Here is a 24,919-nt window from a genome sequence, read left to right as displayed (position 1 = left end):
AACCTGCAAAACTTCAGATATCCAACCACGAGCTAACCGTTTCTTTGTAGCCACTCACCCGCTCAGGCCCAGGTTAAACTTTTCCACAACGCTTCGACTCCGTGGAAACTGATGAAAACGCGACTTTTCCGAAACATAGTTTTATAGTCGACAGTCAAACTTCCTGAATAGTTTCACTTTGAAAGCTTTTCTTTTTTGTATTTATGCGCCTCCTCGCCCTGAACCCACACAAACTACTTTGTTTCATTTTTTATTTAGGTCCCAAAAAACCATCATAATAACATTATATCAATAATATTAATACAGAAATTGAAAAAAAAAAAAAAAAAAATAGGAGAAAAAAAAATAAAATAGCTTTTCTGTCCACAGCCTCGATTCTCAGGAGGAGATTTGATCCTCCTGCAAAACTCTGTAAAGTCTGTTTGAAGGGGGGGAAAAAGAGAAAAAAAAAAAGAAACAGTGAAGTAGGCGTGGCTTCAAGCTTAGCGCTGTCCGTCATTCTGCTGTGCACCAATCAGGAATGTCGAGGTGAGGCAGGGGGAGGAGGAGAGGGGGGTGTCTTTTAAATCCGAGGTAAAGAGCCGAGCGTCGGTCTACTGCTGCGACATCTGAGGGAGGAAGAAACAAAACCACGGCGTCACGTTAGGAGTCGTCGTCTTCTGGGAAGCGGGAACCCGCCGGGCCGAGGCGGAGACGTTTACCTGCTGCGGCTGCACCTGCGTCTCGGGCCCTCGGCTCGCCAGCCGGCTCAGGATGTTCCTCTCGGACATCTGCAGCCGCACGGCCACCGGGGGTATCCGGGCGATGGTCGCCGGGAGACGAGTCACGTCAGCCTTCATGTCACTCAGCAGCTCCTCGAGCTGCTTCAGCACTGGAACGCGGGACGAGAAACATCGTCAGAACTGGAGTTGCGACTCCGGGAAGACATAGAGAGGAGTCCCGGTCGCCTCCTGCCCGCGTACCTTTGTGCAGGACGGCGTTGGCCGGTTTGTTCCCGGACATGGACTCCTTGCTGAGGTGTTGGTGCGACTCGGCCAGACACTCCACCTCGCTGAAGCGCGTGTTGAGCGCCATGGAGGGGTGGGAGGGGTCCTCCGACATGTTGAGGTAGGCGGCGCGACGGAGCTGCTCCTCGATCACCAGCGCCTGTTCCAACAGCTGGGGGGGGGGGGGGGGCACAGGAGGACATGGGTCAGATGTTCATCGGCCATTGGAAATGCAATGTGCTTCATTTAGGTGCAGTGGAAAATATAAACATGCTGGAATGTCGAGGTGAAATGACATCAGCTCACGAGGAAAAACTTCTTACCTTGAATCTTCTGGCCAGAAACTTGTTCTTGATCTCCAGGAAGTTTCCTCTGTTCATCTCTCCCTTGAACGGCTCGTTGAGGATGGCGAACTTCACGTCGTTCTGGATGTCCTGCCAGCGGGCGTAGCCGTGTCTGAGGGGGGCGGCGGTCAAGGAAGGGTTCAACGGTAATCCGGTTACTCGCCGGCGTGCGAACAGAGGCGAATCGGAGCTCGAGTGAGGAGGGAAGCAACCGACTGGAACCGTTTTCCACAGCCAAGCTGTAGAAGGTGACGGAGTTTTATTAATAATGCTTTTAAATATAACTCAGAATTGTGATCCGTGTCACCATTAATGTTGCTATTAAGCGACTTTATCTGCACTGAAATGCTCGTTAAAATTCACTGCATTTTTACTTTTGAACATCTGGACTTTTCTTTTTTTTTTTTACTTTGACTCGAGCCATGGTGAGAATAGGATACTGTATGATGCCAGCCAGCAGCCAGTAGTCATGGCGACGGTGCCAGATCTCATTGGTTTTCTTGGTGACCGTAGCGGCACGCTCTTCGTTCTGCCACAATGAGTGAAGCTCTGGGAGAGAGAGAGGGAGAGAGAGAGAGAGAGAGATTATTAAAGAAAATCAGCCTCTTTACTCTTAACTGGAGTTAAAAAATGGCAGTAAATCCTGGTTTCATACCAGTGAATCCTCCGTCTGCGATGTTGAACATGAAGCGGCTCTTGGCCTTCTTCTTCTCCTCGCTGACTCCGCTCGCCGTGGCGGCAGCAGCGGCGGTGGCGGCAGCCGGCGTGGCGGCCGGCGTGGCGGCCGGCGTGACGCCCTCCTTGCTGCTGTCGCCGTTCTGCAGCTTGGCGGCCTCCTCCGGCTTCGGCGTCTCCTTCTCGTCCTTGAGCTCTGCAGCAGGAGGACGGAGAGGTTAAGAGGTTTACCCTCCAGAGCTCAGACACACTGAGAAATGACGGGAGAGACGAGTCGTCACCTTTCTTCTCCTCGGCAGGAGGAGCCGTGTCCATCTTCTCAGGCTTCTCCTCTTTCTTCTCTTCTGCAGCACAAAATATCCACGTTACGTTTTCACCTTCTTGGTTTTTTTGTAACTTCAATCATCACTGCTAATCATAAACATTACAAGAAAATGTCCAATTATTTTATATGAATAAAATAAAATCTGTCATCTTTTCTTCTTTCACCAGGTTTCTTAAAGATGCTTCTCATTCATTTTGTGAATAATCCGATGTATTTCCTCAATTCCTATAATAATTTTTTGATTTATAAAAAAACATCCAGTAATGCATCCTGAAGTTTAGTCGTCTACATCCAGACATTGTTTCTTTGCTGAACTAAAGCAGGTCTTTTGCACGAGAATCAAATCAAAACACCCAGGAGGAAGACTTAAGGTCTGGATTTTACCTTTGACCTCCGAGTCCTCCGGTTTGACCTCTGACCCTTCCGTCTTGGGCTCCGAGGTCGACTTTGTGTCTTCTCCTTCTTCCGGACTCTTCTTGTCACCCTCTCCCTCCTTCGTCTCCTCCTTCTCCTTCTCCTTCTCCTCCGCCTCGCCATCCTTCTCCTTCTCCTTCGCGCTCTCCGCCTCGCCGTTGCTCGGTTTGTCAGTCTCCATCGGCTCATCGCCGTTCTTCTTCTCCTGCTGCTCCGCTTCCGCCGGACTCTTCTCGTCGTCGTCCGGGATGGCGATCACCTGCGCAGGAGTGGACGGCGGGATTACAATCACCCACTTTGACTCCTCCTCGTCTTCTTGAGCTCTTTGTATATTCACCTCGTTGTCGGCTTTGGGGTCTTTTCCGTTCTTCTCTGCTTCGCTTTCCTTCTTCAAGTCTTTCTCGCCATCCTTCAAGGCCTCGTCATTCTTCAAGGAGTCATCAACTGCAAACATAAAGGGGCATTTAGTTATGCAGTTATAGTACAATTCCACTTGATGACAACAAATTCTCGTGACCGGCATGCCTCGGGGGGGGGAAGTCACAGCTTTTGGCTCGTTACCTGGAGCGGGAGTGTTGGGCTGCGTGTCGGCCGGCGTGCCCGTGGACGGGGTTTTCCCCGGAGAGTCGGGATGAGCGGCGGCGGCGGCAGCAGCGGCGGCGGCTCGTTTACTCTCCTCCAGCTCGGCCATCCAGGGCATCGACCACTGACCGTTCACGTGCTCGAACTCCTGAACCTGCGGCGAAAAAAAAATCGTCGACGCTCAGTTTAAGACGTCGCTCTTCGCCTCCGACGAGAATTTTGGCCGAGAGTTCGGTTTTCAAACCTTTTTGCGAATAAGTGACATAACGCCGATGCGAGTGAGGACGTGTTGCCGTGACAACCCTTCTCTGGGGACGCCGTCGGCGAAGGTCTCGGCGCCATCTGCTCCGGGCTCACACAGGTGACGCATGAAGAGCGAGACGTACGCCCTGGAAGGGCGACAGGGCGCACATTTAATTTCTTCTTCTTTTTTTAATTGACAAGGTCGTCACAAATAAACCGTGACTGTAACGGAGCACAATGATGGATGTTTCTGAACAGACTGAAGAAAAGGATGGAGAAAAAAAGGACAATAATGTGAGGAGAGAGAGAACGAGATGAATTAATAAGAGGAGAAGAAAGCAATAATAAAAAGATACAAGGGAGATGATGAATAGAATAGATATAGATGAATTGTAAGTAGAATTAATGAAGGATGTAAAAACGAGAGGATGTACTTGGTGCAGTTTTTACATAAACTCTACATTTCTCAATTATTTTTCCAAATTCCTACTTGAATTCCTTCTCAGATTTCCCTCGCAGGTCCCGCACCAGCCACTGGGTGGTGAAGGCGTCTTGCGGAGGCATCCCATAACGCATCACCGCGTTCAGGAAGGCCTTCCTCTGCCGAGAGTTGAAGCCCAACACCTGGGAGAAAGTAGGGTTTGGTTTCAACGTGAATGTTTGTACATAACACAGATGGATAGCGGCGTGTCCAGATCGGCGGCTCACCTCGATGTTTCCTCCGACCCTGGCCAGCAGGGGGGGCAGCGGCTTGTCTTTGTCATTCCTCAGGCCCTTCCTGTTCGGCCTTCGAGAGTTGGCTGCAGAGAGGAAACAGTCGTGGTGAAGCAAAAAAACCCTCCCACTGACTCAAACTAAACACAACTGCTGCAAAACGAGGCTACTACACGACATGTTGATCTCTGCAGAGTCTGTTTATCCTCGAAACCCAATGCTTTCAGATTACAACAGAAAATATTTTGGTATTTTTCCAGATAAAGGAAACCAGAAGCCGCTTAAAAACTGTAAATCAGCTCCACGAGCAAAAAACACGTCTCACCTTCTGTTCGCTCATCGAAGTCCTCGTCTCCTTCCTCAGACGCCACCGAATAATCTGACTGTCCGTCCGACTGGTCGTCCTGCCAATCAGCTGCCAGAGAAAAATGAAATGCACTTAGTTTAATACAGAATAAAGAACAAGGCTCTGAGAGTGGCGACGTTGTGCTGTGCTTATTGGTATGTAATGAAATGTAGTCACATGATCCCAGAGGAGACCGACATGATTATTCATAGACAGATTGGATCACACGATTCAAAACTTCTCCTGTATGGCAACATTTCAGAAGAAGTGTAATATGTGATGCAATAGTGAAAATATGAATTAAACAAATCATTTGATTAATTATTCAGAAAACTATCTCCACTTTTACGTTGGTACTTGTGTAATATTAGAAGTATTACATTGAATGTCTTTTGCTTCAGTTTCAGAAGGTTTTAAATATTCAACTTGGACCAATTATGTTGTTTTTTTTTTAATTAAAACTTAAAATTTCCAACACGTCCGAGTTCAACAATCGCCAAAATCTCACCTCGGTCTTCTTGTGAGCCGTCGTTGTAGTTGACCTGTTTGCGGATGCGTTTGCCTTTTCCCAGGTTTCGGGCCAGATCCTCCTGCTGCTGTTCGTAGTGATGACGAAGCAGCTTTTCCCAATAATCCGGATCTACGCTCTCCTCCTGCTTGATGATCTCCCGCTGCACCTCCTCCTCCTGAGACCAAGATAGAGGAACGCAATGAGACAAAAAAGAAAAAAAAGAAAAGGGGATGACGACGTCGTCTCATCGTGATCCCACTCAAACCCAAAAGCTGCCGGCACTCACCTCCTCCTCCTCGTCTTTCACGACGTACTGAGCTACTTTGAAGGAGCTGAGGTATTCGTTCATGCTCTGTAGCTCCGTGTCGTCTGTGGCGTCCTGGTTCCTGTCCAGCAGCCGGTCGATGGCCTTGTCATCGTAGTGAATGATGCTGCTGTCCTCTTCTTTGTTCTCACCTGGAGACGCGCAAACGTTAGCAACCGGAGCTCACTTTGTGGTCTTGAGAGACAACAACAGTCAGCAAATCGAACCAACAACCAACTTCTGACATGACATGGTGTCTTTGTCTGCAATACCACTTTCTATCATCTGGTGGTGCAGTGAGTCACCACAGCTTACAGTTTGTCCTCAAGTTAATCAAAGAAGAAGCAGCAGGCAAGTACATTGAAAGGTTCAGTGACTCACTACTGCCATCTAAAGCAGGGATGCTTAAATGCTGAACTCCTACGTTTCAGACTTTTAAGTCTGTTATCTCATCTTAAAAACAAAACCTGGTGTGATCGGTGCATTAATGCTCCCTGGTATAAAGGTATAAAGGCTACTGCTGTCCGTGGTATGCTCATCTGTATGATTGTAAACAAACATGCAATTCGGCAGAAGATACTCCAAACAAACTTTTAGGGGTTTTTTGCATCTGATGGACCATTGTTAAAAACGTCAGTGTGGACACATGGGGAAAAAAAGAAAATACAGACCTGAGGGACCGTTTGTCTCTTTCGTTGCCTTTTGTCCTCGCAGCTTCAGTCTAAGTTCTTCGTCTTTGAATAGCTCCTCCGTTCCAAATTTAAGAATGTCGTCCAGTTCCTGCTTGGACATGGAGCCGGTCTTGGACCCTAAACCTGGTCGGACCACCAAGTGAGTGAGCATCATCTTCTTCTTGGCAACCTGCACCGAGGCAAAATGGAGAAGACCAATCAGATTATTGGGACACTTCAAATCTCATTTATACATTTAACACTGATCTACAATCAAGACACTTCTAACAATTCACCCGAATCTTCAATTGAAAAGGTCCATCCTGTTTACCTGAGTAATCCTCTCCTCCACCGAGGCCTTGGTGACAAAGCGATAGATCATCACCTTCTTGTTTTGACCGATTCGATGAGCTCTGCTGAAAGCCTAAATGGGGAGAAATAAGATGCTTTTCACGCTGTGTTCCTCCCCCCCCCCCCCCCAAACACACTTTTTGACGTAGAAAAATACGAGCAAGATGCCACGTCATACCTGGATGTCGTTGTGAGGATTCCAGTCAGAGTCGTAGATGATGACGGTGTCGGCGGTGGCCAGGTTGATACCCAGACCTCCAGCCCTCGTCGACAGCAGGAAGGCAAACTGTTGAGCACCGGGAGCTGAGCAGAAAGAAAGGAGATCGCCAAGAGTGAGCCAACGTTTCAGAGGAAAACAGAAAGGAGGGTTCCATCGTGTTTGATCCATTTTCACCATTGAAGCGGTCGATGGCCTCCTGCCTCATCCCTCCTGTGATTCCTCCATCAATCCTCTCATATTTGTAACCCTCGTTCTCCAGGAAGTCCTCCAGCAGATCCAACATCTTGGTCATCTGAAGAAAAACAGAGCAGACCGTCAAGACAAAACAACAAGAAGAAAGGCCTTCAAATCACAAGAACTCTTGGTTTTGGAGTCGCACCTGAGAGAAGATCAGCACCCTGTGTCCTCCGTTTTTCAGCTTCCTCATCATCTTCTGTAGTAACAGCAGTTTCCCAGCAGACTTTGTGAGAGCCTGTCCGTCGTACATGCCATTGGGCATCTTTGGGGCTTCCTGTTTGGAGCAACCAGGTACATGTATAGAGCTTGAGCATGAAGAAATTCTGAACACATTCATAAAATACTTATACCAATACAAATCATTCCCCCCAAAATAATTGGCACGTTGAATGTCTACAGCACAAAACTAAATTTGGAGATTCTATTTGGGTTATTGATTTTCCACTGAAGGAACCATAAACTGTATATTTCTTCTCATACTACATCTAGTTTCTGGAAGTGTTGGGTCGTACCATTGCGGCTGCGGGGAAGAGGTAGGGGTGGTTGCAGCACTTCTTGAGATCCATGACAACGTTGAGCAGTGAAACCTGGTTTCCTCCTCCTTTGGTGTTCAGAGCCTCAAAGTTTTTCGTCAGGATGAACTTGTAGTATTTCCTGTGGGGAGACGGCACAAACATTAAGCACGATTCTCTCCCTTTTTCACCAGCATTAACGCTGTGTCGTGAACTGCTGGAGCTTAAAAAAAAAAAAAATAAACACTGCGGACTCACTTCTGCATGGGGCTGAGCTCCACTCGGACGATGAGCTCAGTCTTGGAGGGCATGTGCTTGAAGACGTCGGCCTTCAGCCTCCTGAGCATGTGCGGACCCAGCATGTCGTGCAGCTTCTTGATCTGATCTTCCTTCGCAATGTCGGCAAACTCCTCAAGGAAAACCTCCAGTTTGCTGCAGGCACAGACACAAACAGTTGAACATTATTGAAAAGGAGATGAAAATGACAGATTAAAATGTTTACAGTTAAACCATAAAAGGGCCTGTACAAAAACTCTGAATAGGCAGTTTCAGAGTAGAGATATTTAAATTAGACGTAATTTCAGATGCAGTGTGCCAATTCTTGCACGGACTTACTTGAACCTCTCGGGAGTGAGGAAGTTGAGCAGGTGGAAAAGCTCCTCCAGGTTGTTCTGCAGAGGAGTTCCCGTCAGCAGCAGCTTGTGTTGCAGAGGGTAGTTGTTCAACACCCGGAAAAACTACGACGGGAGACACAAAAAGTCAAGACATTTACAACGGTTTGAGGTTGAGTGAGCTACTTTACACAGACGGTGGTGACCAATGAGAAAACTGTGTTGTTGGAAGCGTTTTTGTCCATTTGCAGCAACAGCAAAATACAATGAATCTAGACAAGAAAGGGTCATCTAAAGGTGTGTGTGTGTGTACCTTTGACTGGTTGTTTTTCAACCTGTGGGCCTCGTCCACCACCAGACAGGCCCAGTCTATGGAGCCCAGGATGGCCATATCGATGGTGATCAACTCGTAGGAAGTCAACAGAACGTGGAACTTGATGGACGAGTCTTTCTGTTGGAGGACATGAGCACAACTATGGTTTTAACACTCGGAGTTCAGAATGAATCCATGTTCAATGCAGTATTTATGAATATATTGTCTTTATCGTCACGAAAAGCTAAAAATCATTCCACTAGTGCAGTTTCTACTGATTATAGATTACACTGGAAAGAAAAATGAATGCTACAACATTTTATAAAAACATCACTCAAGCTGTTTACTACCTGGCTTTAAAAAAAAAACAACAAGTATGAAATTCTGGAACCTTGAACATTTCTGACACCTTAAGACTTTTGCAGAATATTTCCAATGATGCTGTATAGTTGTCTTTCTGTTCATCAATTAGCATTATTCATTAACAAAGAGTAGCGATCATGCGCTGCAAGTGTTGTTTTATCTTTATCTTCTCCGTTCTCACCTTCATCCTGGACGCCTTCTTCCCTCCTCGGATGGCGTTGTCCTCGAAGGAGAACTCGTTCTCCCTGATGACCGCTCTGCTGTCTTTGTCTCCCACGTATGTCACCACGTACATGTCGGGCGCCCACATCTCAAACTCTCGCTCCCAGTTGATGATGGTGGAGAGGGGGGCGCTCACCAGGAACGGCCCCTTGGAATGACCCTGCAGGTGGAGAGAGAGGTGGTCAGTTATAATGATCAAACATTTCAGGTTTGATCGTAGCAAACTCTAAGATTTTATTTGAAAGAGCATGAGAAGATTATTGCATGATTACAGTTCAAGGTAAAAACCTAAATGTGTAGTTCAAGTCTGAGGAGCTCCTGCTGTTGGAAGCAGGAAGTGCATTATGGCCTCCTGCCTGAAGGTGGCAGCAGCTGCACACTTGACGGGTGTCTGATTGTTTACTCTTTGGGAACCAACTTAATGTCGTCAGATTTCACCTGACTTATACAAAATGGCTGGATGGGTCCTGACCAATGGGACTACAAATGGTTGCCCAGCCACACAGATGTGATGACAAATGCAGTGAAATCAGCATATTTAACCAACTTTTACTCAAATATTCAATATATTCAATAAATATTAAGCCTGGGAGAAACTTTAAAGTTGGGATTTGTGTCTGTTGTGGGCACTGAACTCATGGTTCTAAACATAGTGAAGATGCTCTGAGCTCCATTGAGACTCTGACATCCTGAGTCTCACCTCTTTGTACAGCGAGTAGAGGAAGACGGCCGTCTGAACCGTCTTACCCAGACCCATCTCGTCGGCCAGGATGGTGTCAGTGCCCTGAGCCCAGGAGAATCGCAGCCAGTTGAGGCCCTCCAGTTGGTAGGGGTGCAGCGTGCCCCCGGTGCTGTCCAGGTAATCCGGCTGCCGGTCGAACTTGATCGTCGGCTGCAGACATAAAGCAGGACGTCCGTTACAAATGCAGAGTAAAACTATTCCAGCCAACGCCAGGAGTTGGTCCATGCAAGTCAATCGGCAATTCCACACATTTACAAACAGATAACCCCATTTTACTGACTTAATTTAAGCATTGGTCAGATGGTCTGTAATGCACTGTGCGAGAATACAAGTTAAAGGAAATGTGGAAAGGTTTTCCAAAACAATCAGTCAATTCTAAACTGAATTTATTTGACATATTATTTAACATTTTCACACTGGTTTCAGTTTGTTACGTGCCGTTTGTATATCAAACAAAGCTGTCGCCAGCCTGTTTAGTCTCTTAGAGGGATGTTGTATTGAGTTGCTCAAAAGCAAAAGCTTGAGAAATAGCTAAAATAATGGCTCAAGGTCCTGGCCGCGACATAGCTTTTTTTCTCTGATGAACAGGTATCTAATGCAGAGACAATTTGCTTTTTAGAGAGCTTTTAAAATAAGATGAATGGTCTATTTCGTTCTCAATTTTAAATGGTGGGAAGGCAGGAGGACCATTAACTGAAGAGCTCAACACAACCTGGAATATCAGAGGTCAGTGTCCACCTTCAAAGTAATCAATTTAGTTAAAAAGAGTCAAGAATTTTGTCATTTTAACTTTTTTTTGTGTCATCTTTAACTTTTGATCACATCTCGCAGCTGCATTTTCATAGGGCGTTCGATCCTGAGATATTTATCACAGCACTCGGAGAGTTTGATATCTGGCTCCTGAAATGTTCTGTAGACATAAGAACCTGAACAGTCTGATAAGGTGTGAGCGGACGACCTGTTCAATATCTTACTTAAACAAAGATCAAATAAAAGGAGGAGCGGGTCTGGACTTACATCTACGACCGGGTTCTCAGGAGGCCTGTCTGGCCGCTTCACACGACCTTTCACCTTCATCTTCTTACCGGGTCTCCCCTCCTCACCCATCATCAGCTCTCTGAAACGCACACGTATACAAACACAGTTAAATCATCCGTCCACTGCAGGTCACTTCGGGTTGTTGTGCTTGAAGTTTAACTCACCTGTGGTTCCAATACTGAAGCTTGAAGGGGTCAAACTCGGGGACGTCCATGTCCTCGGCCTCCCAGGTCGCCTGGTCGTATGCCAGTTCTCGCCACTTGATCAGGTAGTGGACGTTATTTTTCCGGTCCACACTGGAAAGGAAGGTGATTTAAAGTGAGTATATTTTAGGTTTTACTTGTACATTTTGTTTCATATACTGTAAGGCTGTGCACTGACCTGTGGTTGAGGATGCGGTGGATCATCAGCCACTCAAACTTGATACCAAAGCGGAGGTATTTCTCCTCTAGCTGGGCGTACATCGGGTCCTTGTTCTTCCTCTTCACGCTCTTGTCCTCCTCCCCCTCTCCAAAGTCGATGGGCGGCGGCTCGTCCATGTCGTTCTTTCTCTGGTAGTTCCTGAACATCACCTGGCAGTGCAGCTCCAGCTACGAGGAAGGAGGAGGAGAACAGAAATGTAATTTATGGAGAACGCAGATGCGGGACTGTCTATTCTTTATGCGATTGATATGCAGGTGTAGGACGATCCAGGTTGTACGCACCTGGAGCTCTGTGACCCAGGAGCAGTGCCAGTAAGACATGCTGGACCATTTAGCGAAGAATTCCCTGTCAGGGCGGCCGGCCAGCGGCGCGGGGTCGGGGGCATCAGCTGCGAGGTCTGGAGGGCGGGGCACGGGTGTGGGAGCAGGAGGGTCGCCCCATCGCCACGTTAAGATCCGCTGGACCTTACCCTTCATGGGTGGACACTGGAAGGCAGGAATGCAGGGGTTATTACGGTTACTCATTTACCTTGACACAGTAATTATTCACTGGAAGCCACCCGGCCGTGTTCACTCACCGTGCAGCGGGGGCAGATCCACTCTCCGTTGGGGATCTCGGGCAGCGGCGGGTTGAGGCAGTGGATGTGGTACGACGAGGGGCACGAGTCGCAGCAGAGCAGCTCTCCTCCGTCTTTGCACACCCTGCAGAACTCCATGTGGTGGTCGTCCTCCTCCATCTCGCCCGTCTCGCCGTTGTCCTCCTCGGCATCGGAGGGTTCTTCTCTGGCCTCCCACTGGATGCCCTCCTTCTCCTGAGAGAGTCAGACACGTGTTGATGACCATTTGTGACTGTGCTTAATGTGATCACTGCCCGAGTTTCAGCCGGTTTTACACATTTTCTTGGCTTAAGATTAGTCAATAGTCTGAATCAATCAAACACACTTTGCAACAAGCACCATGTTGGTTTCTGACCGATTCCCAACTGCTTAAATTGATTTTAGGTTTCATTTGGATTTTGGATCTAATGATTTGGCCCAATTTACAATTATTTTTTAGCCGTTTTCCGAGTGCATGGAGTATGAACTCCCCAGCATCAACTATGCTGCCTTCGCTCCGATGACTAACACTGTGTTAAAAGGCCTACAGACAAAGATCAGTTCAAAGATCAATTTATTATCCAATTATATTGCAGAGACTTTTAACTGTTGTCTTCTAAATGGAGGTGCTTCCTTACACAGTGCGGGCAGCTCCAGGTGCCTTCCGGAGCTTTCTCCATGTCGGGGTCCAGGCAGACCATGTGGTAGGCTCTGGGACAGGTGTCGCACAGGATGATCTCCCCACCCTGCTGGCAAACCTCGCAGTAGTCCTGGTGGTCCGTCTCGTAGCCGTCGCCATCTTCGGCTTCTGTCGGTGAGGACAAGAAAACAAACGGCTTGAGCGAAGCGCCTCCTGACCGCCTGATGTGACGGGTTTATAACACTGTGCCGTTATTAGTCAGAGGAAATCCCACTCTATGAGTCACTCGTTCCCCTCAAGTACAAGAAAGACCAACAAGCCACAGTTTCGAAAAAAACAAAAGCGACCATGTCTCATCAGAAAAAAAAGAAACATACCAGATTATTTTCAATTGCAGGAAGAAGTCATTGTTTCAAAGTGCGATTCAGGAATCAGTGTGTATAATACATGTTCGGTCGATTTATTCAGCCTATCGAAGAAATCTCCAAAAAGTTGCTACCAGTCTTTACTGCTCCCCACATCTGTAGAACAGCTGTGAACAGTTCAATCTCTGAACTTCTTACACTCCAACAGAAAACCACAGCCAAATCAAACTTTCCTTTTTGATTCCCTCAGCTCGTACCAAAGCAGCTGAGTGCGTTTCTGCCCTGAAGACTTTGGCCGATTTGATTCTGCGATGTAAATCCATGTGTGACGTTGTCAGATTGAAGCGTCGATCTTGAGACAACAGCTACGGAGGAGGCAACAACCCCCACGAAGATGTCGTCCTGCTAAATATAACACTGTCCGCTGACTCAGGCACAGTGACTAAGAAGTGTGCATTCGAGTGTCTACGCGGTTCATTTTTGTGTGTTTACTTCCCGCAGTCAGTTTCTTACCGTGTGTTGATGGTGTGTTTCCATAATCTGTGTGCTCATGCAGCATGTTTCTAATTACATGTTTTACTTGCATTATGTGCCAACAGATTGTGTTTCCGTGTGTACTTTTAATAGCCGATTTTTTCATTTCGAGTTTTTGAGCTTGTGCATGTTTAAATGTCCCATTTGAGAATGATATTGCATTTGTTTTACATCCATTTTTGAAGCTCAACATATCCATCCACACGTTATGCTGCACTGTAGAGTGTTGTATTGCAAAAACGTTGCGTTTATGCCTGCTTGTATGTGTTCACCTCACAGTGTCGATGCGTTCTACACTGAACGCAGTCATTAACATTCGCCGCGCAACACTTAACCTGCAATCTTCAATATGTCGTGTGCATCCATGACTATTAACGGCTCAACAGGTGGAGCAGTGGCTCTGAGTCACTGAGGAAAGAATCACCGAATCAGGGCAAGAGGTTCAGCTCTTCTGTGCTGCAAATTAACTACGAAACAAGCTGGGGAGAAACTGTGCTGCAGAAATAGTGTCAGAGTCCAGTGCTGTGGCGTCTGCAATCAGATCTCTGCATCTGCACCGATTTTAATTTCAACCTATATTTTTGTGAATGCAATATTTAGTTTTTGCTCATGCCCACAAGTCCACCTGCAAATATCCTTACTTCCACCCAAGACAGGCCTCTCAGGCGTTCGTTTTCATAATTCGATTTCACAGAGATCAAAATACAACTTTGGGTTTTTACTCTCTCGGTGTGGACTGGCAGCCTCATTCTGTCAGGCTGCATGCTGTTTGGGCTCACTGTTGTGTTAGCTATAAAGCCTTTATGCCATCGACGGGCACTGCAGTATTGCTCATTGATTTTAAACATTGCAGGAAACGCATCAAACAACACAGACGGTAGAGAAGTGAACACGAATTTCAAAAAAGATGAGCGAAATCCACTTGTAAAAGTAGTAATTATAAAGTTTGATCAAGTTTCAATTTGATGTCAAATACGTGACATTTTCAGTCTGAAACATCCTAAAACCTCTAAATGAACTTGTGGACAGGAATTGGCAAGCTAAATGCAGACAGACTATAGAATACGACATGCTGTGGAGAGCTACTCTAATCACTCATCACGCCTCCAGTAAAATCGAAGCAGCAGATTAAAACAACAAAAAGACCAAAAAATACAACGAGCGCCGAAACTTTCAGCAACAACCGACAGCAAACCGCTGAAATCCAGCGAAAACCCTCGCTTCCTCAGTTTTGCATATTCACATTGAACGACAGAATATAAGGAGAACACGACGAGCTAATTACCCTTCTTCTTCTTGGGTTTGCTCTTGGACGGCTTCTTTTTGCTGCGGCTGCTGCGGCTGTTGGAGCCCTCGGACACGGAGACGCTGTTCATGCTGCCGTCCTCGAAGTCGCTGTCCACGTCGGGCTCGTCCTCCTCGCTCTGCGTGCACCAGAGAGGGAAGGTTTAGTTCAGCTTCGGACACCTTTCCACAAGCGTAGCGTCATGCGGACAGCGAGTAAAGACGACGGTACCGATGAGCGTTTCCTTTTGCTGTTGAAGCCGCCCAGCTTGATTTTGAGAGGAGCCACTTTTTTCGTCTTAGCGTTATTCTTCTTCTCTTGAGGTTTTGGAGTAGGTTTGGACTTCCTACGAGCGTTGGGACCTGGAAACAGACGTCAGGTTAAAACAAAATGTACGTCTACATTTGATCATTTTTTACGTGGGTTCAGGTGTCGGATATGATCAAACTTGTATTTTGACCCTCGCCGTCCTCCATACCTTTGCCTTCCTTGGTCTTGGCTTTGCGGAGTGGTGGTGGAGGCGCCGGCGCCGGCGGAGGCTCCACTGGAGCCAGCGGCGCGGCAACTGGCGTGACCTCTGCCACCATGTTGTCTACGGCGGCCGGGACGTTGGCTGTGGCGAGGGCGGCGTTGGCAGCGGCGGCGCCCCTCAGGGGGTTGTTAGTGCTGAACTCGCGCCACTTGGCACCCAGAACCATCATCATCTTGGACACAGCAATCTTGGGGTTCTTGGCTGCGATGAGAGGCCTGAGGAGAGAATACGAGAGGCGCCGTGTTTAAACCGTGTCAGTTACTGTTGACGTCAAACACTGTGACAAGTGCAAATGCAGAGCTAATGAAGTTAGCCTGCTGCTACCGTGATTAGCGTGTTCACGTACCTGACGAACTGGCTGAAGGCCTTGTAGTTGGTCAGAGATCGGTAGTCTTCCTCGCTGAAGACGTGATCAATGTCCTCCATGCCCCAATCGTCCAGCAGCTGAGAGGATGACTTCGGCTCCTACAGGAGAAAAACAACAACCACCTTTAATATCACAGCAGCAAGTTGAATTACTGATATTAGAGCGGCTAAAAAAAACCTGGTTTCACTATTCTCTGGCTACGAATAGAAAATGCCAACAATGAGAGTGGAGGTTAAACTGAAATAGTGTTAAACAATCCTTAACTTGTGGAAACATGTCAAAAATTAACAACCTATCTGAACTTGTTTGTTTCAGACCGTTTTCAAACCGTCGCATCTCATCGGAAGACACCAGTTAGAAATGTAGCACACTCTATAATGGATGCATTAACATTGTCTGAATAAATTATGATGCAAATCGAGGTTTCTCAGCTCAGCCATGAGCTAATTTCACCCTGTTAAGAGTTATTAAGCAGGTTAAACTGTCAAACCTGAGATATTTTACCCCTCCCCCAGTTTGTGCAGAACAGCGCTTTATGTTAAACTACTGATACAGGAACACGTGCTGCACTGAAATGCCCGCTGTGGAATGATTCTCAATATATTTTAAAGGACTTAAATCATTTACAGGACGTTTGAAGTTACCACTTGGTCAGAACCAAGTTAATATTGTCATCAATTAACCTCAAGTGCAAATTTTTGGACATTGATATTCAGATTCATATCAGCATTTACAAAATGCAAGTAGCTGAACAGATTTGAATCTGATCTGATTTAATAGGAGTAAGAGTGACAATGATGAAAAGCACTGAAGCATCAGCACTGAGATGAATCAGGTGACGAAGTGTCCCCGTGACCCCGTTTCACCGCGACTCAGCAGGGATGGAGTCTGGAGAAGCTGGTCTGACATGTGACAATAGGCTCCAGCGACACACGAGAGATAGCTGGTATATTATTCAACGTTGTTATCCCAACAATCACATTTTTAGGAGAAATGCTCCTGCTGGGAGATTGAAATGACCGCACACAGTATTCAGTATCATCTCGTGAACAGTAGACCGACGGCCTCTCTGAAATAATTCATCCACCAAGCCACATTTGAATGGCTGAGAGCTTCGAGTGACCACTGAAGAGGCTCTAAAATTAGCATCCTGCGAGCCGGCGGACGCTCCAATAGCCGATGCTGACCGCTGCAGGGAGCGACGCTGGGTCGCGCAACGATGTAGCTGCTAATTCGGTGCCTGCGAGGTTGATTAGCGAGTTCACAGGAAAACCCGAAGACAATTGTTGTAAATGAAATGTCATTAGTGAGGAAAGGCGGGTGGTTGAAGCTTCTCAATGGTTGAGATTTGCTGATCGTCTCATTTCAAATTGTTTTTTTTTTTTTTTTTGCTGCCAAACTTTCTCTTTGTTAAATCAAAGCACACAATGAGTCGAAAACAACCCGCCATGTTACTAATTGAACTAATGAATGAATGCGCTTCTGTAAACGATGACAGGTCCTGTGTGACAAAAGACATTTTTAGGCTGCATGTCAAGTTTTGGGAAAGAATTTGGTCCTTCAAAGGACACAAGTGCAAAACGAGACAAACGACTGATGAATTCATGGAGAAGATGCTTAATAATGAAAACAAATTCGAGATAGAGCCTCTAAAACTGAGCACCATGCCGAGAAAGCAAGAAATCAGCCATTTCTCACCATTTGGAAAGTACCGAGAGGTTCACTTGGTTGGTGAGTTTTTGCTTCCTTTATCATCATAATAAACTTGTTATTTTTCATTTGTGGAATAACATGGTATTTTAAGCTGCGTCTTATACTTTGTAAACTGCATGAAACGAAATTACTCATCCATTGATCCAGGACATATTACATGATTACAGCTATAACATCTGAAAGCTAAAGCTTGTTGAGCCTGTCATTTGTCAAGTACCTGAAGGTTTCTATATTTACGATGTCGACCGAACAGAAACATTTATTTGAGAACTGTATTTTATTCCGTCTCCTTCAGGAGTCGTCAAAGATCCCCTTGCCTATTTCAACAGATAAAATATTTGTTGGGTAAAGCAATCTTAGCATCTTCGGTTTGTGGGCGACGGGTCTGAATGGCAATACATCTCGGGCTTCAACTCTTTCACAAATTTTAAGACTCAAACAATAAACTACTCATTCATTAACGTGATCCACAGATGAATCCACAGAAAGTTTTCATGGCATACGGAATTAACTCACTTAAGATCTGCAATCATTCAGTCTCTCCCAAATCAGTTTGTGAAAAGTCTAAAAACACCTTCGAAGGTGAGCAGAGGTTGGTTTTATCGCTCAACAGTGTGATAAAGACACCCGGTTTCCTTCCATTTATTGCTCACCCCCCCACCCCCCCAATCTGCTTCCACAACTGGACTCCGCTCTGCCAATGAATCAAAATGTGTTTATCTAACCAAAAAGAAAAGAGGGTCAAGTGCGCAGTGCAGTGCTGCGCCAGGCAGAGTTGCTATGGTAACAGCATATATGCCTTGCACACCCATCCCAGACACACACACATATGCATGCATGCACGCACGCACACACACTCACACCGCCTCCTTGCATAAGTGTCATTAACTACAAGGCCCCCTATTGGCCGGTGTGCGGCGAGTCCACCAGACGCAGTTCTTTGTTTAACCACCTCTCATATCACATCCACCAAAAACACCAGCGGTGGCACACCTGCATCCACCGCGCGACAGCGCACGCTTTTCAACAATGCTGCCTGACCCATTTACTTCAGCTTACATTTCACACCCAAAAACTGATCATTATGCTCCGCTTTACACATTTCAACCTACTTTCCTGTTCAATTGTGCCGCAGCTTAAGCAGCAGTCGTGGGCCCGCTCTGTTAGCAGACAGAGCTTCATAACCCGCCCCCACTTTGAAGGAGAATACTTCTAACCGTTTTAAGCAGTCGCCATCAGTATCTGACTATTACAAAATGAGTAACTCAGGTTCAGTAGCTTTCAAGATTTGAAAGCAGCCACCACTATTCTACTCACTGAAAGCACCTCTAGATTTAACCGCCATTACAACAAAAACACTCAACTCCTGTTTACTGGAGGATAAACCAACTAACACAGCAACAAGAAACAAGTTCCTCTATGAACATTAGCGGTCTTAAACGGCAACGAGCTTCCTATCACAAGTTACCTGCCGTCTGTGCTGACAAGTCATCTTGACTGATTTGTTCCAGCTTAGCTAATTTGTCTCTTCCAAAAGTTACCAAAGCGTCCATTGTGGAGGATCTTCCTCCAAATCACAACACCGCGAACATCCATCCTTTAAATGCACTTACTGAGGAGTCGTCGTCGTCGTCATCATCGTCTTCCTCTGGCTCGGGCTCCTTCTTTTTAGAGGAGCTCCTCTCGGCCCCGGCGCTGCTCCTCTTCTTCTCTTTGCCGCTGCTCGCCCTCTTCTTCTTCTTCCGTCCCGGAGTGTAGTCGCTGCCCTCGCTGTCGGAGCGCTGGACGTGGCCGCCATCTTCAGCCTCTTCCACCCCGCCAATGTCCATGGGCTCCGGAGAACTGATGGCGAGCTCCTGGAACAAGCAAAGCAAGAACTCTGGTCAGTATTTATAATTATTTATTTTTTTTAATTGAAGAATGAGTCAAATAAACAGATTTGCATTCATATGATCATTATATAAGGAATTATTGTCATGGGACAAGCAGCCTATATTATGTCAAATGTACGCATGACTTTTCGATACCTTTTTACCATGCAGTAACTTGCACTGCTTTAATAAGTCTCCCCCAGTTGGGCCTTTATCATTGTGTTACTGCAGCTGGGCTATCAGCACAGTGTGGTTCAATTTGATGACCGATTCATACGGTGAGTTCAGCGAAAGTTACATCAAATAGCTGGAAGATGATTCTCTCTAATCTGGATGTGAGCACTTCTGGAAGGAAAACGATTCATGAAAAACAGCTGAGCCGAACTACCAACACAACAGAAGAGAATAACCTTCATGGATACCGGCTGGTGCGAACATCCCTGACTGCGAGACGTCGCTCGTGTTTCCGTTCGGAGGATTCGGGGCTATTTAATCGAAACAATGCTCCTTGAGACCATCGCCACAGACACCGCCTGTTGTCCTCACCTCTCTGCGTGACCGCCTCTTGCTGCCTTTGCTCTCTCGACTCTTCTTGGCCTTCTTCTTCTTCTTCACCTTCGGAGCCTCGGTCTCAGAGATCTCCTCTTCTTCGTCATCTATAAAACCAGGTCAACAGAGAGATGCCGTGGTCACGACGTGCAAACAAGAGACACTGGATGATAACTAAATGATGAGCTGTGAATAGTGTGCATGTCGGAGGACACTTGCATATCCCGCTAACTGAATTATGGCTTCGGTTACTCCCGTGTTCGATTGTGGCCCTGAAAGGACGCTCTGCTTGTCTTGTATCAGTGGATCTCAGATTTGTCAAGCCCCCTCAGTATAGCTGAACTCTGGAGGAAACGCTTCTTTTCAAAAACATGCAACAGCAGGAGGTTTACATTAAATGGACAAGATTGTGGCCTCGGATAACTCCCTTTTTTTTTTTTTCGGGATTTGAATGGTCATTATCAGATTGACCTTTTGTTTTCTGTATGTTAACACAACACAGTTAGGATTTCAACTTGAGCGGGATCGTTCATCTCCTGCTAGACTGTGACCACGTTCGTTCTGGGTTAACAGGCTTAATAGTAATTACAGCTAAGGCCCTGAGACTCATGACTAGTCCCGTATAAACTGGCTGTCTGAGCAAGTGTGTCCGTTTACAACTTGCTCTTCGGGGGGTGATTTTGAATAGTTTTGCTCGTGAGGTTAAAACAGTAATTTACAGCCGATTAGTCGTTCTGATTTACTGGCCTCCTGCAGGCCCGGTGGCAGATGGGATGTGCCTCCAGTCTGAGGCTCCGCCCCCTCCCTGGCACTCGCCGCATATTAATGTAATTGACTTTGGTACAGAAGTAAATGGCAAGTCGCCATTAAGATGCACCAGGTAAGGGAAGGTTTAATGTGATGGGTTTTTTCGGTCACGTAGAGGAGAGCGAGCTGCGTCAGGGACTGAGGCGTTCGACGAGGAGCTCTGGAGGTTTAAGATCACAAACATCCTGGAAAGTGGAATAGGCCTCACGAAACATCAAAGTGATTTCACGCGAGCATTTGTGCATCTACATAATGATGCACTGAACACAATTATATCAGGAAATAAAGTTATTACTTTTTTCAGATCTAACTCACTTGACATGGGGGACAGTTTCTATCAACATTGTGAAACAACCCTTAGAGTGGCCAGAAGATAATCACTCTAAAAGGTTCAGAAGAGGCTTTGGGCAAACGGTTAAATATTACAAAATATTTTTAAAACCTAAAGTAGTTTGCCACTATTATTATCATCAGGCTTTACTTTGACAGGTAACAATGTGAATTTTCAAGGCAGCAGCAACAACAACACTGCACAGCGATTACAAAACTAACACAGAAAAAGAATCCTGATCTCCCTAAAGGGATTCCATTGAGGCAGCGAGGTCATGTGAAACATGGATGGACAGATAACTTGAGACCGGAGAACCTAAAAGCACTTCAAACCTTCTTTTTAAAAGAAGCTTCGTCAGCTGAAGATAAACCTTTCCACAGATCTCTAACAACAAATAGTCTGTTTACAGTTTGAAAATCTGAATCGGTTCAATCTGTGATCTTATTCAAAGCTTTTTTTGCACCTTAACCTAAATAAAATAAGCCAAAAATATTGCAACAAACCTTAATAGCAAAAAAACCCACATTGCAATAGGATCATGCATTTGTAGGATGTGCTTGTGCAGATTGAATATGTCTTAACTGCTTTATTTTTTTTTTCCAGGCGCCAATATCTACAGTAATTTCCCGATTTCTTGGCTTTTTTCTTACTTTAACAGCAGACTCACACAGAAGTGTTTAAATCCATCAGCTGGACCTAAGAAAAGCTTGACACGCTAATCTTTTATCATTAACCTTTAGCCGGCTTTTTCAAATCAATTCCAAATGTTAAGGTAGTCCCACTATGCCAGAGAGTATGAGGACATCTTCAACGACAGCTTTGCTTGACAGAGAACTTCAAATAAAGCTTGATTAGATGAAAGTTCTGCAGAGATCGGCTGCATGTTGCACCTGATTAATGATACAAATGATAAATTAAACAGTGAGAAAAATGCCACTTAATTGTCACTTCTCTTGTGTGGAAAAGAAATCTGCTTCACTGCTGACTAAAAAAACACTAAAGCACAGAAAATAAAAGTGAAATATGAAACATATTGTATTAGAGCAAGAAACTGCAGAGTTTACATATTCTACCAGTGTTTCTTGTTGTTTTGGGGTTCATTTCAAAACTCGAAGCTCTTTTTTGTGTTACGGCTATAGAGCACAATTCTACAGTTAACTTTACAGCCATCCATCTCCCAAACATTTATGAACTCACATTAAAGAGGTTGGCTGACAATAGGATGGTTTATGCAAAATGTTGTGCAAGATTCACAATTAGGAGGCTGTTAATGAAAAGTTGTGTGTGTGAGAAAAGCATTATCCCAAATTCACCAACTGGAGATATTCAGCTACATGACAAAAACTCAAAGAGATATGGTGACTTTTTAATCATTTGTTTTGCTTACAATGCAACATTGGTTGCATTCTGTTTACAATAAAATTAATTCATGCAACATAAAAGACCAATTTCAGCATGTGAAACCGTTTTACACATAATATTCAAGTTAACAACAAAAGATGGAAGTGAAGCTTTTGGGCAAACCATTCAACAACCCACAACATAAACTACACTGTACATATTAAAGAAACTTGGGAGGTTAATTGTGACTAGCAAGGTGTTTTTATCTCAGCTACTTTGCTGGACTTTTTTGCCATATTACAAAGCAAAACATGCTGGATATCCAATGTGACTGAGTGAATTTGTCGTAAATGGAACACCCACAAACAAAAGATGCAGACAACACATTTATTTGTTGTCTGCAGGTGAACTGAGCGTTACAAAAATACATGCTGCAGGTTTGATTCTGATTAAACTACGTGATCAAGAGGATTGACAATAACCGGTGGGTGACTCTCTGTGGAAAAACAGTATTTGGTTGCAGTCTTGCTGGCCTCTTTCTCTCGTGTCAAACTGCGTCCATGTCCATATCCAGTTGCAGTTATCTAACACTATAAAATGCAGATTAACAGACGGGCTCAGAAGAACAATAAAGTCCATTTATTCTTAAGATCACAACGGTTTCCCGCCCAGTTTGGCTGCCGTCCATGCAGCATCGCTCGACAAATCGTTAAAATCGTGATGTATTTTTGGAGTTTGAAGCCTTTTTAGGGTCGATTGTAGCACTTGAAGCTAACTTGCAGGACTATTTGTTCTCGGGGCTCGCGGCGTGCACGCCGGCCGTGCTCGTCGGGAATTAAACAAACTGTAAACAAAAAACCTCTTCCGCCGCACATTCCCGGGAAATCTAGAGAGGGGGTTTTGCCGGGGTTTTAAACGATTGTTTGAGGTGAACGCTGAGGCTGTAGTGTGTCGTTTTATTTTTTACTTTATTTTTTTCCCCCACACACTCAAACCGGAGGCGCCGGCCATGAGGAGGCGAGCGCTGCTGAACGTCATCCGCCAGCTTTCAAGCTAACTGGCTGCCTCCATCTTGTCATCGACACGTAAAAAAAAAATACCGGTAGCTGGCTAAACACTAGGCCCCGGGAACATGCCGGCTAGCCGGCGTGCCTACTACGATATTGCCTCCACCCGCCACCCTTGCCCCCAGATTGAAATTAATGGTAAAGACATCCGATTATTTCCGCCGGCGAAGCGCTCGCGAAAACGGCTAATGTTGTTGCTACTGTTAGCTCGCCCGGCGGTTAGCATCGGGTAGCTTAGCATGTTGCTAGCGGCTCGTGATTGATGTGAACGTCAAAAACATCTGCTCGCGCTAGCGCGTAAGCTGCGTGAACACTTAGCAATTCAGGCTAACAAATGAGCCCGGGCTTACCGTGCACCAGCCGGTCCTCCGGGGCTCCATAGTCGTCCCTGTCATCCTCGCTCGCAGACATAGCGACCGACAGGAAAACTTTTCTATTTAGTTAGCACTTTAGCTAACTAAATAAAGTTACCAGCCGGTGGTGGAGATCCAGAGTTGTGACCCAGTCTTGCCGTCGAATCCCTGTCCAGGTCGTGTTGAGTAGTTACGAGGACGAGGAGGGAGGCGGGCAGGCGGCCAGGTTTGAAGAAGAAACAGGAAAAAAAAATTAATAAAAAAAAAAAAAAAGAAGTGAATAATCCAGCGGCGGGAGCAGAGACGCTCGCCGCATGTGTTTTCCCTCCTCCTCCTCCAACAATAAACCGCAAACTTTACCCGGCTTTTCCCCCCCTTCACTCCATCCCTGCTGACATGCCACCTTTAGCCTCTCTATCGTTAGTTTCCCGTCCCATTAGCATGCGTGCTAGCAGGGGGGGGAGAGAGAGCTCGGCTCAGGCTGGAGGCTAAAAAGAAACTAAACTCGAATCTCACCGGCTCCGTTTAAATCCTTTAACTTAACAAGCGGCTGCATTTCCACACAACCTCCGTCCGAAGCACTAACAATAAAACTGGGGGATACTCACAACTTGAATCCAACTCAGTTTGCGTTTCAGGCAGATACTTGAAGGCAGTTCCTTTTCCCGTGAAGGTAAACGGCAGAATTTTTAATTTTTTTTAATTATAATTTTTGGGGGTAAATATATATAATTCTGGCAGCGTGTGCGCACGACGACGCCGTCTCCTCTTTCTCTTCCTCGCACACTACACACACACGCACACACACACACACAAAGAGATCAGGGGGCAGGCATCCCATAATAATACCCCCCCCTCCTCCCTCCCTCCCTCCCTCCCTCCTCCACACATACACACACTTCACTCACCCCTCCCCCACTCTGCATAGTTACCTTGCAACGTACAGACCATAATAGTCAACTCACCCCTCCATCCTCCCCTCCCTCTCTTACAGTCTTCCCCATTCCTCCAAACACACACACACACACACACACACACACACACACACCTACCTCCACCCCTCCCTTAGCAACCAGGGTTGCCATAGATACGCCTATCCCTCCTCCCACCCCGTGCAAGGCATCCCATAATAGTAATGAGCGTAGTCACTGACATCCCACAATAAGCATAACTCCAAAAAAGAGAGAGATAGGAAGAGAGAGGAGGAGGAGGAGGAGGAGGGGGGAGTCGTCACATGGCAACTGTGTGTGCCACATGACTGCCGCTTAACTTGAGCGTGCATGTTTGCATGTATGCGCGAGCGAGCGGCACTGTACTCCATACGAGTCCTGTGGCTGTTAAACACTGGACCTGGATGCACAAGCAAAAAAGGCCCGAGAGTGTGTGAATGGAGGGAGAGAGAGAGAGAGAGAGAGAGGGAGG

The 24,919-nt window shown here is 46.1% G+C and overlaps 1 protein-coding gene across 2 annotated transcripts; it reads right to left on the bottom strand.

The window, feature by feature from the left end:
• Positions 1 to 243: 243 nt before the first annotated feature.
• On the bottom strand, positions 244 to 24,229 carry chd4a (chromodomain helicase DNA binding protein 4a). Of its 2 annotated transcripts, none has more exons than XM_080516094.1 (41): positions 24,106 to 24,229; positions 23,495 to 23,665; positions 19,596 to 19,705; positions 18,792 to 19,034; positions 15,445 to 15,563; positions 15,045 to 15,313; positions 14,798 to 14,928; positions 14,567 to 14,705; positions 12,381 to 12,550; positions 11,725 to 11,958; positions 11,429 to 11,632; positions 11,106 to 11,314; positions 10,889 to 11,020; positions 10,704 to 10,803; positions 9,645 to 9,836; positions 8,904 to 9,104; positions 8,360 to 8,497; positions 8,051 to 8,172; positions 7,694 to 7,867; positions 7,436 to 7,577; positions 7,066 to 7,197; positions 6,861 to 6,978; positions 6,645 to 6,769; positions 6,447 to 6,539; positions 6,116 to 6,305; positions 5,427 to 5,596; positions 5,138 to 5,315; positions 4,609 to 4,698; positions 4,278 to 4,369; positions 4,060 to 4,193; positions 3,571 to 3,715; positions 3,306 to 3,480; positions 3,082 to 3,188; positions 2,715 to 3,003; positions 2,287 to 2,349; positions 1,986 to 2,201; positions 1,771 to 1,879; positions 1,310 to 1,442; positions 963 to 1,158; positions 702 to 871; positions 244 to 608 (listed from the first exon to the last, which is right to left on the bottom strand). In XM_080516094.1, the coding sequence occupies exons 2-41, from the start codon at positions 23,553 to 23,555 to the stop codon at positions 594 to 596; spliced, it is 6,030 nt and encodes a 2,009-aa protein (XP_080372220.1). In that variant the 5' UTR covers positions 23,556 to 23,665; positions 24,106 to 24,229; the 3' UTR covers positions 244 to 593. The 2 variants fall into 2 exon arrangements, with proteins under 2 accessions (XP_080372220.1, XP_080372221.1); XM_080516095.1 differs by having other exon boundaries at positions 5,138 to 5,312.
• Positions 24,230 to 24,919: the final 690 nt, after the last annotated feature.

The sequence above is a fragment of the Blennius ocellaris genome (genome assembly GCF_963422515.1).
Source record: "Blennius ocellaris genome assembly, chromosome: 20".
In the NCBI taxonomy this organism is placed as follows: domain Eukaryota; kingdom Metazoa; phylum Chordata; class Actinopteri; order Blenniiformes; family Blenniidae; genus Blennius; species Blennius ocellaris.
Note: the sequence above shows the minus strand (reverse complement) of the source record. Positions and strands in the feature narration are given on the sequence as shown.

What these genes read in the sequence shown, in the direction of transcription:
- chd4a (XM_080516094.1), bottom strand. Translation starts at nt 23,555, where the DNA reads ATGTCTGCGAGCGAGGATGACAGGGACGACTATGGAGCCCCGGAGGAC. An exon ending in TGGAGGAGAGGATTACTCAG is followed by an intron (nt 6,306 to 6,446) that starts GTAAACAGGATG and finishes GCCTCGGTGCAG; the next exon opens with GTTGCCAAGAAGAAGATGAT. An exon ending in ACCCCAAAGCCGACAACGAG is followed by an intron (nt 3,004 to 3,081) that starts GTGAATATACAA and finishes ACTCCTGCGCAG; the next exon opens with GTGATCGCCATCCCGGACGA.